At 36.1% G+C, this 20,394-nt stretch overlaps 2 protein-coding genes across 2 annotated transcripts; one reads left to right on the top strand and one right to left on the bottom strand.

The window, feature by feature from the left end:
- Window positions 1-7,873: 7,873 nt before the first annotated feature.
- LOC100798797 (U-box domain-containing protein 14) lies at window positions 7,874-10,189 on the top strand. The gene is made up of 2 exons (XM_003550921.5): window positions 7,874-8,770; window positions 9,901-10,189. The coding sequence occupies exons 1-2, from the start codon at window positions 7,874-7,876 to the stop codon at window positions 10,150-10,152; spliced, it is 1,149 nt and encodes a 382-aa protein (XP_003550969.1). The 3' UTR covers window positions 10,153-10,189.
- Window positions 10,190-19,037: 8,848 nt separating this feature from the next.
- On the bottom strand, window positions 19,038-19,816 carry LOC102662938 (uncharacterized). The gene has a single exon (XM_006601403.4). It carries the CDS (start codon window positions 19,723-19,725, stop codon window positions 19,258-19,260), a length of 468 nt encoding a protein of 155 aa, XP_006601466.1. The 5' UTR covers window positions 19,726-19,816; the 3' UTR covers window positions 19,038-19,257.
- Window positions 19,817-20,394: the final 578 nt, after the last annotated feature.

Below are 20,394 nucleotides of genomic sequence, written 5' to 3'. Positions count from 1 at the left end.
ACCATAACCTCAATAATCTCCATTGTTGCATCAGTTAGTTTATGCATGAGGTTTCCCCCTGTTGTAGCATCCATGCGTGATCAGTTGTGTTGTGATAGTCCTCCATATAAAATGTGGACTAGCCTCTGTGTTGAGTAGCCATGATGTAGGCAACTATTTTGCAGCCCTTTGAACTATTCTCAAGCTTCAGAGAGTGACTTTTGCTCCAATTGGGCAAAGATCTCAATCTCTCAGATCAATTGCTCAGACTTTTCTACAAGAAAGAATTTCTTCAAGGATGCTAGTGAGCATCGAATCCCAAGTGGTAATGCTCCTACTTGGCAAGTCACGAGGCCAATCTTTAGCCTTTCCCCTTAATGAGAATGGGAAGGCAGCCAATTTGATGTAGTCAAGAGCATTGGTGGGGCTCTTCACCGTGTTTGTGAGTTTTAAGAACTTCCTCAGATGGAGCACAAGATCTTCTAACGGTAGGCCATGGAACCGTATTCTCTCAATCATGTTGATCAGCCCATGCCTTAAATCACAATTTTCGTAAAATATATACTCGCTAAGGGCAAGTGTACCTTAGGCAATATCAACAATGAACTTGAAAGTCTGCATATCATACCCTAGAGACTAGTTGTGATTCCAAATAATCTATTTCCCAAACTTTTGGGTTTTTATCTTGAGTTGGAGATTATTTGTGTTTGTGTTTTAAAAATAAAACTAAAGACATATAGCAGTTTGAAAGAAGAGATATGTATGAATAAAAATAACTCGGATTACGATTTTACATATATTATTTTCCCCTTAATTCCTATTTTAATTAAGAACTTTCAGTTACCAATTAATTGCCTAATATGATCTCTAAAGATAATTACTTTAATTAGACACACTATAGATAGATTTTCTAATGATCTCTAAAGATAATTATTTTAATTAGGTGCACTAGATAAACATTCTGATTAGATATCCCTAAAGGTAATTACTTTAATTAGATGCCTAAAGATAGTTTTCCTTAATTAAGCTCATTATGGTCATGGTGATATCCACCACTGTCGTTATCGGAATCCTAGTGTTGAAGCTTGAGATATTGTGAAATGATGGGGTCCTCATGATTGACCATAACCTTCCTGGTTGACCACAATTGTAGTCAATGTACCATGACCATTATCTAGTGAAAATAATATAAGATCCTCGTGAAATTGTGCATTTTCTAACTTTTCCACTTGATTGAACAATTGTATTTTTGAAAGGTAAAAACTAATGACCAAAAGTGAGTTCTCCCAAGAAGATTATTGTGCAACTAAGGGGAGTAAACATTAAAGAGATTTACACTGATGAACCATGAGTAACTACATAAGTAAATTTGACACCACACTTTAACTCAAAATCTTAAAACTCATGTTTATGAGTTTTGTCTTCACTTATATGGTCTCAATCTTGTCATTCATACATGATGTAAAACTTTATCTCACACTTATACTCCAATAAAAATACATGAAATAACACAAAAACTCACATAAAATATCACATAAATTATGATTTATTAGATTTGGGTAAGAAAAAACTACACAAAGGTTTAAAATGAGAGGCATTGAGTAAATGAAGCTTTTATGTGTAGGGTTTTGTATCATAACACTAATATAATATGCTAACCTAGCCGGGGTACCAACAATATGAAAGATTCACATTCGAAATCCACCATAATAACCCACATAAAACTGACATTTTAAACCCAAAGACATGCTTATCCCTCTTAAACCGACCGTGTGTCACCCATTTTTTTGTTTAGGTACGTCGGGTACAGGTGGGTCCAATTTTCTTGATCATAAACTAACTATAAAGCGGACATTAGATACGTTGGCCTAATGATGCAGTGGATCGGACTAGATATCAGAACAAAAACCTCAAAACAAAAAGTGATTATTTCTCGTGAAAACATTTCCAATAACTTATTTATAGTAAAGTCTAATAATAATAATAATTATTATTATTATTATTATTATTATTAATTTAGGCGAGGGAGTACATATTAGTGATAAGTCATTACCACAATAATAAAGGTGGGGGCAGTATGAGTCAAATTTAAGGTTTTGTACCCCTTGTCCTTGTGCAGTATGTTATTTGAAACACAAACTTATCATATGGCCCTCCAAGTGGGTCAGATTTCTTCGCAGCTTCCTACTGAAAGCTTAAATTTGTTTTTGTTTGGTTCCCTCACCGATAAGGAAGAATATAGAACATGAAATGTAAGTAGTGTGTGCATCTTTTTTTTTAATACGTCAAACACATGGTAAACTCCTTCCGAAAGAGATGGGCATCTTAAAGATTTTATGAATATTCATCTTTGCATTGCATTTTGCGATTATCGTTGTAGTATTTGTAACAATGTGCTGGCCATAAAACTGAAAACAAAGTGGGAGAAAATATTGTGGTATGTGTTATCAAATTATACCTTCGTTTTGTAGATTCAGGAACTAATTCATGACACTATTAGAAAATACACTTTCAACATCGGTTATTTAGAACATTCTACATCGGTTCTAAAACCGATGTTGAAAGTGCCGATGTTGAATGTATGAATGTTAACATCGGTTTTGGAGAACCGATGTTAACATGTATATGACAACATCGATTCTCTAAAAACCCGATGTTAAACACAATGAATAACAGTAAAAAAAGTGTACGCATGATGAACGTTGACATCGGTTTTCCAGTAAAACCGATGTTAATATGTTATTTTAACATCGGTTTTTTAGAAAAACCGATGTTAATATATTCCATTAACATCGGTTTTGCTAGAAAACCGATGTCAACGTTGATGATGCATACACTTATTTGGTGTAGTTCTTTGTGTATAACATCGGTTATGTGTACATAACCGATCTTAATATTCAAATGTTCACATCGGTTATTTATAACTAACCGATGTTAATGTACAAGAGTTGATATCGGTTATCTCGGTTATCTGTAGATAACCGATGTTAAAATACAAACGTTAACATCGGTTTTCTATTACAACCGATGTTAAGGTTCATATCGACATCGGTTTTTGTAAATAACTGATGTTGTTTATGATATTAACATTGGTTTTTGTTAATAATCAATGTTGTTTTCAAGTATTTTTTTATATATACTTTCTGTTTGTACAGTAAACCCAAAATTGTACCTGTCAAATGCAATTTCAGGAGGCCCAATTCACAACAAGTAAACATTTTATTCTGCTTTCAAGCAGTTTTAATGATAATAAATATCAAATAATTGATTTATCATAAAGAACAATCATCAAATGAATTCAATGTTCATGTTACATAGAAAATGTAAAAAATGTTAAACTAAAGCTAAAGATAATGTCCCTAAATCCTAGGCCTGATCTCTAACTCGAAGAAAAAACTGTGCCCACTGGATCCGCAATGCTTTTAATCTCTCTGGCTCTAATGGTCTAGGATCGTTAAAATACTGCATGATGAAATAAATCATAATAAGTTAATAATGTAATACAAATTATAAATAAATCGATTTTGTTTGAAATAAACTTACGGCTTCCCAATTATTTCTAAAAGTTCCTAAAATGATGGTGGACATCTAGTGCATCACATAGTAACCGCACTCAGTACTTCCTTTTTGTCTATTACACTAAATACATAATGAAATTTGGATATTAATTAAACAACTAGTGTACAGACATATAAAGAAATATATATAAATGGAAGTTTTAGTAAATGACGTACCTTGACGACAATCCACCTAGCAGAAGCCTTTGATTTAGGCTGTGGAGCATCATCAAGACCCTTGATAGCACTGTTCCATATGAGTAACAATTAAAAACTTGTGTTGTACGTTGAGGTATTACAATGCAAATGTATTGAAAAGAACACTAACCTATTAATAATCCCCTTAAGGTAGTTGTCTGGCCTGTTATGCAATGAACAAAACCAGACAACTAGGTGTTCCTTGGGCAGGATGACCACCATCTGCTAGTGTCCACTGCAGTGGAACCTAAAATGGGTTAGTACATTAGTAAACATTAATTAAATTTAGTTATTTTGTGACTTACCCATTTAGGTAGGCTCCAAGATAGACATCGCGTTGTGAACTCTGCATCCAACTCTTTATGTAACTTTTAGACTCAAACTGCGATTGCCCAGACCTCTGAATGGACTTGTGGCTCGAGGAATCCATAGATATCAGAATTCCCCACTTGCATACATGTTTCAGTGAGATGCCTGTTTATGTTAAGTCAAAGTTAAATATTTATGAATTGAAAGCCATAACTTAGGTAATTAAAAGCCTTTTATATAAAGACTTACAGAATCCACAACTGTAACACTGATATGTTGAGACATTGACCACCGTGTGCGATTTCAGAGAGGTCTTCATGCTTTATGTAGAGGGGGAAATCTGGATTAACGACCCCGAACACGGTGGCATCCCATCTAACCTGATAAGGCCTCAAGAAAAGCTCTAGGATGGTCAATGTCATCAGATAAAGCGGATCATCGACCTCCGGATCGGGCTTCGAAGGTGGTTTTGGCGGAGACACAGCTACCTGTTCATGAAACAAAGTTAAATAGCATAATTTGAGGCACGCTTAATGAATTAATTTAAAAAGAAGAAAGATATAGTAAGGACAATAAGTACCTGCTGTGATAAAGACTTGACCAGATGTGTCGGCCAAGCAAGGAAGGTGTGAAGTGTCTACCCCACTAAGAAAACCTCATCAGTGGGTACATGAACTGGAGCATTTGCATCTGTAACCTCCTCCACACTCACCTTTACTTAGCCAGGCAACAAAGGAGTGTTATGAACAACAGTGGATCCCTCATAAACTCTCCCCATGGCAACCAGGCGGGCAGGATCTGCTTCTATGTACAAGCCGCACCTGTTAGAGTCACCCATCTCAGAATCGTTTCCTGAGGGATCAACACAACTCCCCTTTGTGCTCACTCGAGGACCGGAGGGACCAACTAGAGGCTCAGGAGGCACTACAAGTCCCTGAGATTGCATCTACGACTGAAGCTGGCTGAAGGATGTCATGACCTGCCTCGTCACTTTCTCTGTGATGGACTCCTCTAGCTGGTCCCTGATCTGCTGTGTCAGCTGCTGTAATTCATCAGGAGACAGGGAGGAAGCGCTGCGGGACGTATGTGGAGTCGATCCAAAGTATTGCTTGATGGTGGCACCGGCTCCAGCAGCACAGACATGTCCAGGGTGCTCTGGACGTCCAATAGTAGCGGCGAGAACATCCTGACGTCCATGGGGGACGAACGACATCATCATAGACATCAATGTCATTTCCTGGCTGTCTTGGGCCCGATATCATCATAGACAACATCATGTATTTTCGCTTCATGCACAACCAAGGAGGCAAATTGTAAATTACTAGCAGAACTAGCCATGAATTGTGTTGAGTGCTTAAAGTGCCATATGGATTCATTCCATCACTGGCTAGTCCAAGTCTAAGATTTCTTGGCTTTTCCTGAAATCTAGATACAAACCATCAATCTTCTTCCACTGTGAGGAATCAGCCGAATGACGGACCATTCCATCAGAAACCCTTCCATTTGCATGCCATGTAAGGTCTTTTGCGTCATCCTCATTAGAAAAAATACGCTTAAACCTTGGATTGATTGGAAGATACCACAAAACCTTCGCTGGGGGGCCCTTGTTGAAGTTGTCATCAGAACTACTTTCTTCTTCATCATTCACTTTGTACCGTGAAGTCCCACAGATAGGGCATTTGGACATTTCTTGGAATTCATGCCTATACAATATGCAATCATTGGGGCAAGCATGAATCTTCTGATACTCCATACCCATCGGACACAATATCTTTTTCGCCTTATAGTAACTTTTAGGCAATGTGTTGTCCTCTGGAAGCAGATTGTGCACTACCTCAAGCAGTGAGGTGAAACTTTTGTCACTCCACCCATACCTGGCCTTGACATTAACCAGACTTAACACAGCAGACAACAGGGTTAAGGAATTCTTGCACCCTGCATACAAAGGCTTCTTAGAATCACTCTGCAATCCTTCATACACAGGGGGCGTGTGCTTGCTGGAAAGACTCTTGTCCAAGGTCACGAATCATGTCCTCTAACCGATCTCCCATTTCTACATCAAACGGTTCAGTTTCGAACCCACTCTGCATGTCTGTGATTTCACCATGCCATATCCACGTCGTATAATTGTTCTTAATCCCATCACACAATAGATGGTCCCGTATGTCATCGAGTAATTGTCGTCTTCCATTCAAACAGTTGATGCAAGGGCAATAATATTTTCCTTCTTCATTTGGTCGACCTCTTTCTTACGCAAATTGCAAGAACTGTTCGACGCCATCCTCATATTCTGGGCTCATGCGACTTTCATTCATCCAACTTCGATCCATCTAAGCAATTCCATGCATGAAAATCTCACTTTTTTATTTATAGGTGTGGCCCTATCCCATTTAGGAAAACTGTCTTTTATGTTAGCTTCAAACGTTAGGGTTACCATTATTTACAAAAATTTGACTAAATTTCGGCAGCATTTCGCATTGGTCTCCAAGTACACGACATGACATGGGTCAAATGAATTTCCCTATAATCAAGTATGCACTCGGAGAACAACTTGAAATGCATTGAACCGAAATTTAATCAAATTAATGAAAATAATAATAACCATCACGAATGAATGTAACATAAAAATACCAGTCTCCCCAAACTGTCCAAATGGACAATTCAAGACTAAATACAATGACTAATGCAAACTGTCCGCAAGAATCATTGCATTCAGTCTTAAACGAGAATCTAAGGTTCACTCACCATGAACAACAGTTGTTTATATAGCAAATTACACTGATCACATACAAGAACATACAAAAGGTCAAATTCAATTACAGACAAATATAGACATCAGTAGTTGTTTATGTAACTAATTTCAAATGTTGGGTTTCAAGGGTGCTTATGCTTTATTATTGTAGTTGGGTATATGTGTGTGTGTGTATCATGAGGGTCTGTGTGTATCATGAGGGTTGAGACAAGGAGACCCTTTGGCTCCATTACTCTTTGACTTAGTGGCTGAAGGACTGGTGGGGAAGATTTGAGCTGTGAAGGTCATTCTCAGAAGATTTGAGATGGTCTCTGGATTGAGACTAGTGTGGAGAGTAGGCAAAAAATTGTTGAGTGTGGAGAGTAGTGTGCAGAGTAGGCAGAAAATTTTTGAGTGTGTATAGAGAGCTAGGCTCAGGACTGGTGTCAGCTTTTTTCCTTGTAAGAGGTATGAGCTCCTCATACTGGTGTCTGTGTGTGTGTGTGTGTGTGTGTGTTTCTGTGTGTGTGTGTGTCTGTGTGTGTTTCTCTGTGTGTGTGTGTGTGTGTGTGTGGTTGTGTGTGTGTGTGTTTCTGTGTGTGTGTGTGTGTGGCTGTGTGGCTGTGTATGTGTGTGTGTTTATGTGTGTGTGTGTTTCTGTGTGTGTGTGTCTGTGTGTTTGTGTGTGTGTGTGTGTGTGTCTGTGTGTGTGTGTGGGTGTGTATGTGTGTGTGGTTGTGTGTCTGTGTTTCTGTGTGTGTGTGTGTGTGTGTTTCTGTGTGTGTGTGGCTGTGTGTGTGTTTGTTTCTGTGTGTGTGTGTTTGTTTCTGTGTGTGTGGTTGTGTGTGTGTGTGTGTGTGTGTGTTTTTGTGTGTGTTTCTGTGTGTGTGTGTGTGTGTTTCTCTGTGTGTGTGTGTGTGTGTGTGTGTGTGGCTGTGTGTGGGTGTGGGTGTGTGGTTGTGTATGTGTGTGTGTGCGGCTGTGTGTGTTGAAGATGCACACAAAGCGATGCACTGTTAAAAGGGTCTAGACGTTAGAAGCTGAGCTTAACAAGCTTGAATCTGAAGCTGAACACAGGCAGCTGTCTTCCCAAGAAAATATGAAAAGGAAGAAGCTGCAGCAAGATCTTTGGTCAGCAGCCCAAGCTCACGAGTCTTTAATGAGGCAGAAGGCGAGATCACTGTTAAAATGGCTTGATGCTGGTTACAAAACCTGCCCCAAGACACAGCAGACACTTGTGCATACAACCCTTACCCCTAACTATGTTTTGAAGAGTTTGATTGCTTTGTGGTGTGAAAGCAACGGTATTGAGCTACCAAAGAAGCAAGGGAACTGTAGAACAAAGAAATGTGGTGGCAGCAGTCTTTCAGATTGTGATCGAACTGCTATTGGTGCTTTATTGGATAAACTAACGAGTAATGATATAGAACAGCAAAAGGCAGCTGGTGGTGAGCTTCGGTTGCTGGGTAAAAGGAATGCAGACAACCGAGTATGCATTGCTGAGGTAGGAGCAATACCACCTCTTGTAGATCTATTGTCTTCTTCAGACCCTCAAACTCAGGAGCATGCTGTTACAGCGCTTCTCAATCTTTCCATCAACGAGAGTAATAAAGGAACTATAGTAAATGTTGGAGCCATACCGGATATTGTAGATGTACTGAAAAATGGCAACATGGAGGCTAGAGAAAATGCAGCTGCAACTCTCTTTAGTTTATCGGTTCTAGACGAGAACAAGGTGCAAATAGGTGCAGCTGGAGCTATCCCTGCTCTAATAAAGTTACTTTGTGAAGGTACTCCTACAGGTAAGAAGGATGTTGCTACTGCTATCTTCAACCTATCTATTTATCAGGGAAATAAAGCAAAAGCTGTAAAAGCTGGTATAGTAGCCCCACTGATACAATTTCTGAAGGATGCTGGGGGTGGAATGGTAGATGAAGCACTAGCTATTATGGAAATCCTTGCTAGCCACCATGAAGGCAGGGTAGCGATCGGTCAGGCTGATCGAGGCCGTACCCGAATCAAATAAACATGAAAATGCAGTAACTAGGAAGTGATCCTAGGTCGTTTCCCAACGAGCAGTGACAAACCAAATGTTCATAATATACTTGCAGTAACAGTAACGATGGGGGGGGGTTTGGTTGTTTGGTAATTAAAGAGCAGAACAAGTAAACTGGAATACGAAACTACTAATATTAAAAACGGGTTGTTTCCTCTGATTCAGAAGCCATTCTCTTATCCTGGGTTATGGAGAATTCGTCCCTAACAGTCAACCACTTAATCCAACCCTATTTCAATTTACTAAGCGAAAATCAACTTAGGGTTTTCAATACGTGATTAGGCACCACATACACCAGTTAGCCCTTCGTCCATTAAGCATGAACGCAAGTTAGGCTCAGAGGCAATTAATCGAACACGAAGCGTGCACTGATTAATATTCACGAAATTGGGATAACTGGTGAAGGGAAAACTGCCAGGAAACCACATTACAAGCGAAACCTCAAAGAGAGTTGGGCTTCGTCCTCAAAAGGAAACAACACCAGAAAATCTAGCCGTCCATGGATTCAAACAGAAAACACAAATGAAACATGAAACAGAAACGTAAATGAACAGAAACGTAAATGAAAGTAGAAGAAGAAGCAAGAATGAACTCGTAATTAGAAGCAGAAAACGGAAATTTGCATTAAGAACGAAAATTGTAACAAGGGAACAGAAAAACGTGAAAACCTAAAACCAAAGCTCTGAATAATGAAAATAGCATAACAGAATGCCTTGCACGAATCCCAAGGCAGCTATTTAAAAAGAGTCACTCAAAGTCACTGGGCCCTATTACAATACTCTGGCCCAAAACGAAATAAACACTGAACAACATAAAATAAAATTGCGAAATTTCCTAATTAGAAATTAACTAAGGTAAGCGCTGCTTTATTTGCCCTCTTCAAGTCCACAACCAAAATCCGGATTAAGCCCAATGTTTCATTAATTCCTGAAATTAGATTAAAAACATCAAATTAGCTAAATGAGCCCAAATAATAAAACTGCCTAATTAATTGACAATTAAGACCAATCAATAATTAAAATGGTGCAAAAAGGGTTTAGAAAATAGAAGAACATGATGGCACATCACAGGCCGAGCCAATTCATATTCTTGTTGAGGTTATACGAACCGGCTCTCCACGCAATCGAGAGAATGTTGCTGCTGTCTTGTGGTCACTATGCACCGGAGATCCACTACAATTAAAACTAGCGAAAGAACATGGTGCAGAAGCAGCACTGCAGGAGTTGTCAGAAAATGGAACTGATAGAGCTAAGAGAAAAGCTGGAAGCATATTGGAACTCTTGCAGCGAATGGAAGGGGTTGATAATCTGCAGAGTTCATAGTCTCAGTGTTGCTTCGTTATATAGCTCATAGATGGTCTGAAAAATTAGAGGACCTATGGCAGCTCAAAATGCCTTTAAAACCAACAACATTTGCTTGGCGATTGATCAAAGATAGAATCTCAACTAAAGGGAATTTGCGGAGAAGACTGCTGGAGAAAGGCTTTGCCCAGCCCTACAACTATTGGTCTAGTAATTTATCAACAGCATTTTTTGATTAGGGTAGTAGTGCAGGGTTATTGTATTCTATATAGATTGGCACCTGATTTGTAGGACCTATGGTTCTACTAGTCTGCTGGTTTCTACCTTGTATATTTAGTACCTCTGGTACTCACAGTTATTAATACAAATTATAATTTTGCTGATAAAAAAAAGATAATATAAGAGAGAGAGAAGGGCAGTGGCAGTCACAACATATATATAGAGAAGGGCAGCAGAAAAATTACAAAAACATTGAACACTAAAAATGAACAAGTTCTGAGAGTTTAAATCACAGTAAATACTTCAAAGATATCAGTCCAATGAAAGAAAGGTCATGTAGAGAGGCATGAACATATCAGTCCAATGAAAGAAAGGTCATGTAGACAGGCATAGCATAAGTTACAAATATACTAGTAATGCATACAACAACAATTTCAAATTAGTTTTCGAATCAAAGATATAAATACCTGAGTTCGAGGCTTCAAAGATATAATCAAAGTGCTTCCACAGCAACGCCAATTAGCAATAGTAAATGATAACCCTAAAAAAAACCATACAGAAATTAGCCACAGTGTATTTAAAGCCTTTTATCAACAATATGACTCTCACTTCATGGTGATACATTGACTCTCAAAAGACATTATACTGAGAGTGTATTTAGAAAGATAAATGATCTAAAAAAGCAGCTAAATGACATGGAGGCAGGTATTAATGCCTCAACAATAACCCAAGATGAAGTACAGCTCAAGAAATCCTTGTAGGAACAGTTGTGGAGTGTAGCTCTTGCCTATGAAGCTATGCTTAGGCAAAAATCTAGAGTGAAGTGGCTAAGAGAAGGGGATAGAAATTCATCCTATTTCCACAGAATCATCAATCATAGAAGGAGGGTAAATTCTTTTCAAGGCCTGTGCATTGATGGGGGGTGGATTCATGAGCCTAGCAATGTCAAGATTGCAGTTTTTAAGAATTTCAAAGAAAGATTCTCAGAACATAATCATTGCAGACCAACCCTTGATGGGATTCAGTTTTCTTCTCTTGGTCAAGGGCAGAGGGAAAGCCTTGTTGCTAGATTCTCGAAAGGGGAAATCAAGTCTGCAGTTTGGGCTTGTGGTGGAGATAAAAGCCCTGGCCCGGATGGGTTAAACTTCAACTTTATTAAACAGTTTTGGGAAATTCTAAAACATGATTTTATCAGGTTCATGGATGAGTTCTTCATAAATGGCAGATTCCCCAAAGGAAGCAATGTATCCTTCATAGCCCTTATCCCCAAGATCATTAACCCACAATCTTTTAATGATTATAGACCCATCTCTCTTGTAGGGTGTGCTTATAAAATAGTGTCTAAAGTCCTTGCTAATAGGTTGGCTCTTGTTTTGCCTCACATTATTGATGAAAGGCAAACTGCCTTTCTCAAAGGAAGGCATATTCTCCATGGTGTGATGATTGCTAATGAAGTCATAGCTGAAGCCAAATTCAAAAATAACCCTTGCATGGTATTCAAAGTTAATTTTGAAAAAGCTTATGACTCGGTATCTCGGGGATTTCTAAACTATATGATGATGAGGATGAGATTTTGTGAAAGATGGAGAAAATGGATCTATGGATGTCTGTCTAGTGCAACTATATCAATCCTAATCAATGGCAACCCTACTAGAGAGTTTGTGCCTGAGAGGGGACTAAGGCAGGGAGACCCCCTTGCACCTTTCCTATTTGACATAGTAGCTGAGGGCCTTACTGGTTTGATGAGGACAGCTGTCTCTAAAAACATCTTCAGCAGTTATCAAGTGGGGAGGCAAAAGGAAGAGATTAATATACTGCAATATGCAGATGATACCTTGTTCTTTGGAACTGCGACTACAACTAATGTTAGAGTCATGAAGTCTATCCTCAGAATTTTTGAGCTGGCTTCAGGGCTCAAGATCAACTATGCTAAAAGCCAATTTGGGTGCTTGGGTAAATTTGTGACTTGGTGCAGGGAAGCAGCTAATTACCTTAATTGTGGCCAGTTGGATTTTCCTTTTTCTTATCTTGGAATTCCAGTGGGTTCGACCTCTAAAAGCTGGAATGTCTGGCAGCCTCTTATTAGCAAGTTTGAATCTAAATTAGCAAAATGGAAGCAGAGATGCCTATCTATGGGGGGCAGGATATCCCTCATCAATTCTGTCTTAACAGCCCTGCCTATTTACCTATTGTCTTTCTTTAAAATTCTCAAAAAAGTGGTGCATAAGGTAGTATCTATCCGCAGGAATTTTCTATGAGGAGGAGGTTCTGAGGAAGCCAAGATTGCATGGGTAAATTGGGACACTGTGTGCCTTCCCAAGAACAAAGGAGGGCTAGGGATTAAAGACCTATCCAAGTTCAATGAAGCCTTGCTTGGTAAATGGGGACGGGAATTGGCAAACAACCACAATCAGCTCTAGGCTAGAGTCTTGTTATCCAAATATGGAGGGTGGAATACCCTATGTTCTGGTAGGGACAGTGCACATTTCTCTCAATGGTGGAAGGACTTAAGGTCTGTTTTCCACCAGCATCACAACAACAACATCATTAATAATTTGAGATGGAAGGTGGATGATGGGTTAAGAATCAAGTTTTGGAAAGATGAGTGGAGGGAGGGTGACTTAAGCCTACAAGATAAATACCCAAGCTTGTACCAAGTTAGTACTCAGTAGAACCATTCAATCAATTCAATGGGTATTTTAGTGGATAACAGATGGGAGTGGAAGTTTCAATGGAGGAGAAATCTCTTTGATCATGAAATTGATATGGCAGCAGCTTTCATGGCAGACATTGTTGAGTTTCAAATTCAACCTTCAAGCAGGGACCTTCTCTTTCCATATCCACTTTAACCAATGGTCTACTAGGCTGAAGGCAGAAATGTCCTAGGGGTGTTTGAGGTTTGGGCTTTCAACTTATGTGATATACTTTTTGTAGCTGGGTTTGGCAGAATCTGCCTTTGTAATTACCTACCTTTTTAGTACATCTAGTACTGAAGTATTATTAATACAATCAGATTTTTGCAGTGCAAAAAAAAAAAAAAAGAGACACAAATTCATTCACAAAACAACAAGCGGGAAAGAGAGAGGATCCAGTCTAAAATATTTTCTTACTAGCATAGATTGAACTGCTGAAAATTAATGTAAATCAAATTCTCGTAAATTAAATGGTTTTCAGCAAACTAGTAGCTCTACTCAGTGTTTATCAGTGCATTAAGAGGAAAAATAGGCTTCTTGATGCACACCAATTATAATGTGCATTTATCCAGTTCAATAGCATTTGACTTTTGATACGAAAACTTACAGAGAGTAAATCTTGCTCAAAGTGCCATCTTGCTATTAATCAATACTTATAGGAGCTAAAGTAGCTTCATCCTCACTTGTAAGCAGAAATTAACTATATATAAGCAATCATTTAACCAGGCATTGACAGAATGATAAATTAATACATCTGTACAAAGCTGAACCCCCAATGATAAGCTTTGTAGTGCTGTTTTTCCTGCTAGCTACCTATTAGCATCTTTCAAATATATAAAATAAAATGACTAGTCCTTAATGTAATATTTGTAATACATAAACAAAAAATCTCTACAGCCCTATCCTGAAAATTTAAATCCAATTATGATGTGACAGACAAATATTAAAAATAAAACTCACAGTGATTCAGTCTTCAATCCTCAAATCCTTTTGCTTTGATGAAAGGTGAGAATCAAATTCTGATGTTAGGTTAAAGGAAAAGAGCTTTGAGAACCACATAAAGCTTGAAAACCACGTAAAGCACAATCAACAGCCACAACAAAATGAAACCCCACATTACAATTCTTATTGATACTTTTATATGGTTAGCCAAGTGGACAAAATGACCCAATAATTTGATAAGAACCTTCGGACAATGCCACCGCACTGATTAAGAACTTAATAAGAAGAGCAACAAACTAAGGTAGAGCTCATACCTTGTTAACTGGCAGCGTACAAAGCTTTGAGCTTTGAGCACCCACGACTGTTCCAAGAGCAGTCTAGGGTTTTCTTCGACCCACAGTTCCAACAGCAATGTAGGGTTTTCTTCGACTTTTCTTCAATAGGAGGTTCTGTGGGTTCCAGCGAGCGGTTTCCGACAGTATTGAAATGAATGTGGGGCAATGTGGGTGTCGACCGAGCGGTTTTCGACAGATTTTGGGTGGGAGGAGAAAGAGAAGAGAGAGTGCAACAAGGTTTTCGAGCGCGCGAGTTGTGAAATTTCAACACGTTTTAACATATTAACATAACAACATCAACATCAGTTTTTTAAGGATAACCGATGTTAGGATGAATCTGTTAACATCGGTTTTGTAAAAATCGATGTTAACTTCAACAAGGTAACATTGGTTTTTTAAAAAACCGATGTTAACATCAACTCCTTAACATCGGTTTTGTCAAAACCGATGTTAACACTATGAAGTTAACATCGGTTTTTCCAAAACCGATGTTACCATATTCATCTTAACATGATGTTAACATCGGTTTTTTAAATAACCGATGTTAACATGAAGTAGTTAATATCGATTTTGCTAAAACCGATGTTAAGTAACTCCATTTAATTATAAAAATGCCACCGCGCTTTTGTTAACATCGATTTCTGAAATAACCGATGTTAATGAAGCGATGTTGAAAGCCTTTTTTTTTAGTAGTGTGACCTTAATTAGATTGAGGGCTTGATAGTCGATAGTTTACTAACAAAACTAGACAAAGTTGTTAGATAGTTAGATATTTTTAACATTTAGACAAGGATTTCATTCTTAAATATTGTGTGAATAAAAAAAAGGTATGGTAAAAAAATTAGTCTTTTTACCTCTCCGAAAGAAATAAGTGACAAATTTATAAAATTGGAATAATTTTTTTAAAAATTTACATGAATAGATAGATTTTGAAAATATCATAGGTAAGTCATATTTTAAAACTGGACTTCATATAAAGAAGTTGTGTTGACACGACTTTAAGAACTATAACTTTTTTTACAAAATATGAAATTCGTGTTTCAAAACACGATTTCAAATATTTTATATTTTTTAAGAAAATGTATACATTCTTATAATTTTTTTAAAAAATTATCCCAATTTTGTTAATTTGCCGAAATAAGTCTTCCGTCCTCAATTAAAAAATTAACGATTTACGTGTGATTTGACTAATTGGGTTATCTCTTATGACTCAATTAGTTCAGTTTTAATATATTGCATTTTGCCTATAAAAAAACGTGTGATTGACTAGCTATTCATAATCGTGGATGATAATATACGTGCCATGCGGTCCGGGTACAAGTTTTTTACTTTCGAGTTGATCTTAAATTATTTTACAACTTTGGCACAAAAAGAATTCGATATCTGAATTTATTTTGTTTGATCCATCACGGGTATTTGACAGACAACAAGTGTATTAAATCGTCTGGAGTAATAATAAAACGGTTTTATTTAAGTATGATTTTTATGATTAAAGGGTAATTCATAATTCACAAAAGACAATTCTAATAGGAATCATGAGAGAAATGATTAATTTGAATTATCAATGAAATAAAGTAATATAAAATATTTTGGATTTTTTAAAAAAATCTCAAGAACACAAAGTAAAAAACTTTGATGTAATGTAATTGAGAATATAATGGTGTTGAATATTAAGTTTCATTCAATTTTATTTATATTAGAGTTCCTAATGTGAATATTAATCTAATTTAGTTTCTAAAATTGCTAGTTTATTTAGATCCCAATGAGTTAGACAATTAAATATTCATTCCTAATTAAAAATCTCAATTCTCTAGATAAAACTGAAAATCTCTAATTAGCAAATATCCAATATTTCTATCATTGATTATAAAAAACTTGTTTAATTAAGACATACATAAAGCAAATTTTGATTTACAAAATAGATTGGAAATGTCTTAAAAAGCATGATTTCTAGGTTTTTGGCAGAACCATGTGGATGGTTGAGGGAGCATTTATGTTGGGACTGGTTGGTGGCTATAAATGTCAGGTGGAAAATTGTTTTGGATTCACCCTGGTTACACTATATTTATATGATGTTAATATTGTGTAACCTGGTAGTGGGGGTGGTATTTTCTTTCTAGAGTGATGAATAATACATGTAAAATGGGTTGGGGGCACACTTTTGTACTATACTCATATATAAATATATTGCAACTTTGTTGATTAAAAAAAAGTCTTAAAAAGCATTAAACACAGAGAACACAAACGTGAAAAAAAATCAAATTTCATTATTAACCCAGTTCCGAAATCCAAAGACTAAATTGAAATTCATACAATCTTAACAAAGGAATTGAAGGTTTAACTAGACAATGAAAGAGTAAACAAAATATATAAAAAGAGATGATAACAAAAGTCCATAAATCTTTGAAGAGACATGAACTTTAATTTCATACCCATAAAACTCGTAGAGAGAGAGAGAGAGGTGATAATTGGGAAAAAAAGTGAACCAAAAGATCCATAATCCTCTTTTGCTGACTGTTTTTATATGTTTCAATGTCCAACGTGGGAAAGAAGTGACCACTGCCTTCTTGCTTGAATGATGGCAAACCTCTATTTCATCTTGGGCAGTTGGGCTACTCTTCTGGTCATTTTTTTCTTTATTAATTTGAACTTCAATTCAGTTTTCTATTTTATTATCTAAAACTAAAATATAAATAAAAGAAAATAAGAAAATTTTATAATTAAATCTAACATAAAATAGATAATATCCTCTATTCTAATGGTGCAGAAATATTTTCTTAAGGATAAATTGAGTGAAAATTTAAAATAAATGGATTCAAATTTGAAAATAATAGGAAAAAAAGATAATTGGAAGAATTATATGAGTTAAATCAATAGAAAATCAAATTGAAAAATATTGACTTTAACAAATATTTAATGCTTTCATGTAACATAAATATTTAAACAATATTGAAAATTTATATTTATTAAAACAATTAAGCTAAGTCTTAAACAAAAGAAAAATAACGGTACAATTACTCATGTTACCTTTTGATAATTATTAGTTTAGTGAGATAATAAAAGAAATGTAACCTAATATTTCCTCTCATGAAGAAATTATTATATATGATCTGACATCATATGATCCCGAATATTAATCTTGACTTGACATATTAACTCTCTCGTACACTGCAGAAATATTAATATTAGTGTTAAAATAATTTACGTGTAATTTCATAAAATTCGTCACTAAAATTTTTGTTAGGCTAGTATTAATAATGAAAGGCAATTAATACATTAATTTCTAGTAGTTTGATAAATTAAAAAAAAAATATGATTGCATGTCACGTAGAAATTATCGAGGACTGCATAATATTTACCCTCGAATCATAAAATAATTTCTCTTTATTATGAAATAGAAATGTTAGTCATACATTAGGTTTACATAAGAATCTAACTGGAATATCACATACGGATGCCAAAGCTGCATTGAAACTAAAGTCTCTATAACTTGATAATCACTCGAATCCGTTGGTGTTAACATTTTGATTTTTTCTGCAACAAATCGATCGGTGCTTCTCCAACGCCAACTGAAACCCCGGGTCCCCCTCTCTCTCTCTCTCTGTCGTTTTATTTAGTTGTTTACTTTTACTCGAAATGTGAAACTTAGTTTATATAAAAGTCTAAAACAACAAGAGATACTAAAATAAAAACAAACTTCTAATTTCGGTGACTACTAAATAGAGTTGTAAATTACTTACTAGCAGAGAATTCTTGAATTGAAACTATACCTATCAGTTGTTATAATTAAATTTTAATTTCAAGTAGCTAACCCAGCCCAATTAATCCCAATTGATTGAAAAGAGAGATATTGAGTACACTGTGCTGTACCTACTCAGCACGTAACACCCCATCCATAATTAAATTACACCATATATCAAGGAACATGATGACTTGATAGTTGATATCCTAAGGATAAAAGTCAGAAATTCAACTATTAAATGTTAAAAAATTATTAAATAATATTTAATTTTGATTGCCCTGACGAAAGTCATGAAGCTACTTTATATTTTACTATTTTCTTATTTTACGGTTTGGTTGACATTTGGATTTTGATGGGCATGACCCAACAGTACTATTGCTTTGAAAGTTAGTAATAACTTAACACCATGGTAGCAAAGGCCATGCCAACTTTTGCGCTAAACCAGCAATCCACCTACTAGCTACTTTTTCCCACTCAATACAACTTTTTAATGAAGCCACGAGCAACACCGACACCTCTAAGTGAGCATTTTGTTCAACTGCAAGCCATTCTCTCTCACATAATGGAAATTTAAAATCTCCTTTATTTGGTTTAACCATATAAATTTTCTTAATATATGAAAGGAAATTAATGAAGAATTAATATATTAAGAGATAAGTCTAGTATTAAAAATCCCATCGATTAATAATATGATCAAAATAATATATATATATATATATATATATATATATATATATATATATATATATATATATATATATATATAAAAGTAGGAGGCAAATTAATATTTTACACTTATAGGTTGATTTTTGTGACATTAAATTAGACCAACAAAACTCAAAAGTGTTAAATGACATCAGAACATACCTATTCGAGTGATTCTTATTGGACTGCTCAAATCACTTGTAGCAAAGTGTTATTGAATCACTTGTAATTAGATGTTATGCAAAGTTTACATTGGAGACTAATAGATAACACTTAGTAATCTTGATTTCTACTAATTCACATAACATGCAGTACGTACAAATTCTGAATCCAAACATTTTTCAAGTTCTCACATATATTCACAGCTCAAGCAGCACTCCGGGGCATTACATGAACGATTTCACAAATTATTAAACAAGAGAACAACAAGTCATGCGCATATTTCCTTACATTTATAGTTAAGAAACATCGTAATTAACATTAATGTTAACTAAAACAGCCCTGCTCCGTCTCTACATGCAGCGTAGCTTTTACTTCTTGGATAAGCATTAGGTCTAACCTTGATCCCATCATCTCCAAACTCACACACTTTGTCCTCGTCGATCCTTCCAATCCCCACGCTGCGACTCCGAGGCATTTTCATCTCCACCGCCGCCGCAGCAGCATCACCGAACACGACGCGGCCGCCGTAGCTCCGGAGCGACGCGGCCCTCACGAGCTCCTCGAAATCCTCGTCGCTGGCGGCGGATCGGGTGGCCGAGCCGACGCTGAAGCTTCTGGGGAGCGTGCAGAGCTGGCCGGTCGGGCATCCCATGGAGGCCTCCACATAGGATAACTGGCCGGAGCACTCGATCATGCCGTAGACGTACATGTCCCTGGCCTTCTTCAGGAACCTTAACGGTGCCTTCATGTACCTGCTCAGCTTGCTCTCTTTCCTTCTTTCTTTCTGCTTTGTCATGTTGTTGCAAAGGTTTCCCTCACATGTCCGCAACTAGCTAATTGGGTGCTTTATCTTTTATTTATATCATATGCTTCGTGATAAAATATGGATGGAAATATAGGATAGCTAGTTTTTATTTATTTATTTGGTACCACTATAAATAGGGTCTTGGACTCCCAGACATCTCAAGCTATTTTCATAAACGTTGGTTCTTACTTTAGACCACTTATAAAATTAATCATTAGTTGATGGAGTTTAATTATACTTAAAATTCTTTATTTTTTTCTTAAAATTATGTGAGAATTAAATTCACTTTCTACAAACTAAACTCATCCTGTATGGTCAACTAAACTACACGTTAGTTAGTATGTTGTTTGCAAATTATTTTTTTTTTTTTTATATAGAATCACTTTCTAAAGTAGTAGTATTTTCCCATAGGCAAATATTTTAGCGCCAAATAAAAACACACAAAATTTTATTTTAAGTGAGTAAAGTACTATTTTAATCTTTGAAGGTATAACACATTGTCACCTTAATTCCTGAAATTAAAAAAATCAAATAAGTTTTTAAGAATATTCATCTTTGATTCTTTAATAAATTTCTTACTAATACTTTAAAAAAAATGTTCGTTAACTTAGAAGTTTTGATATATTTCAAAATATTTATTAATTTAAAAATTTAGAAAAA

This window comes from Glycine max, chromosome 17 (assembly GCF_000004515.6).
Source record: "Glycine max cultivar Williams 82 chromosome 17, Glycine_max_v4.0, whole genome shotgun sequence".
Classification (NCBI taxonomy): Eukaryota; Viridiplantae; Streptophyta; class Magnoliopsida; order Fabales; family Fabaceae; genus Glycine; species Glycine max.
This window is presented reverse-complemented; position numbering and strand designations above follow the sequence as displayed.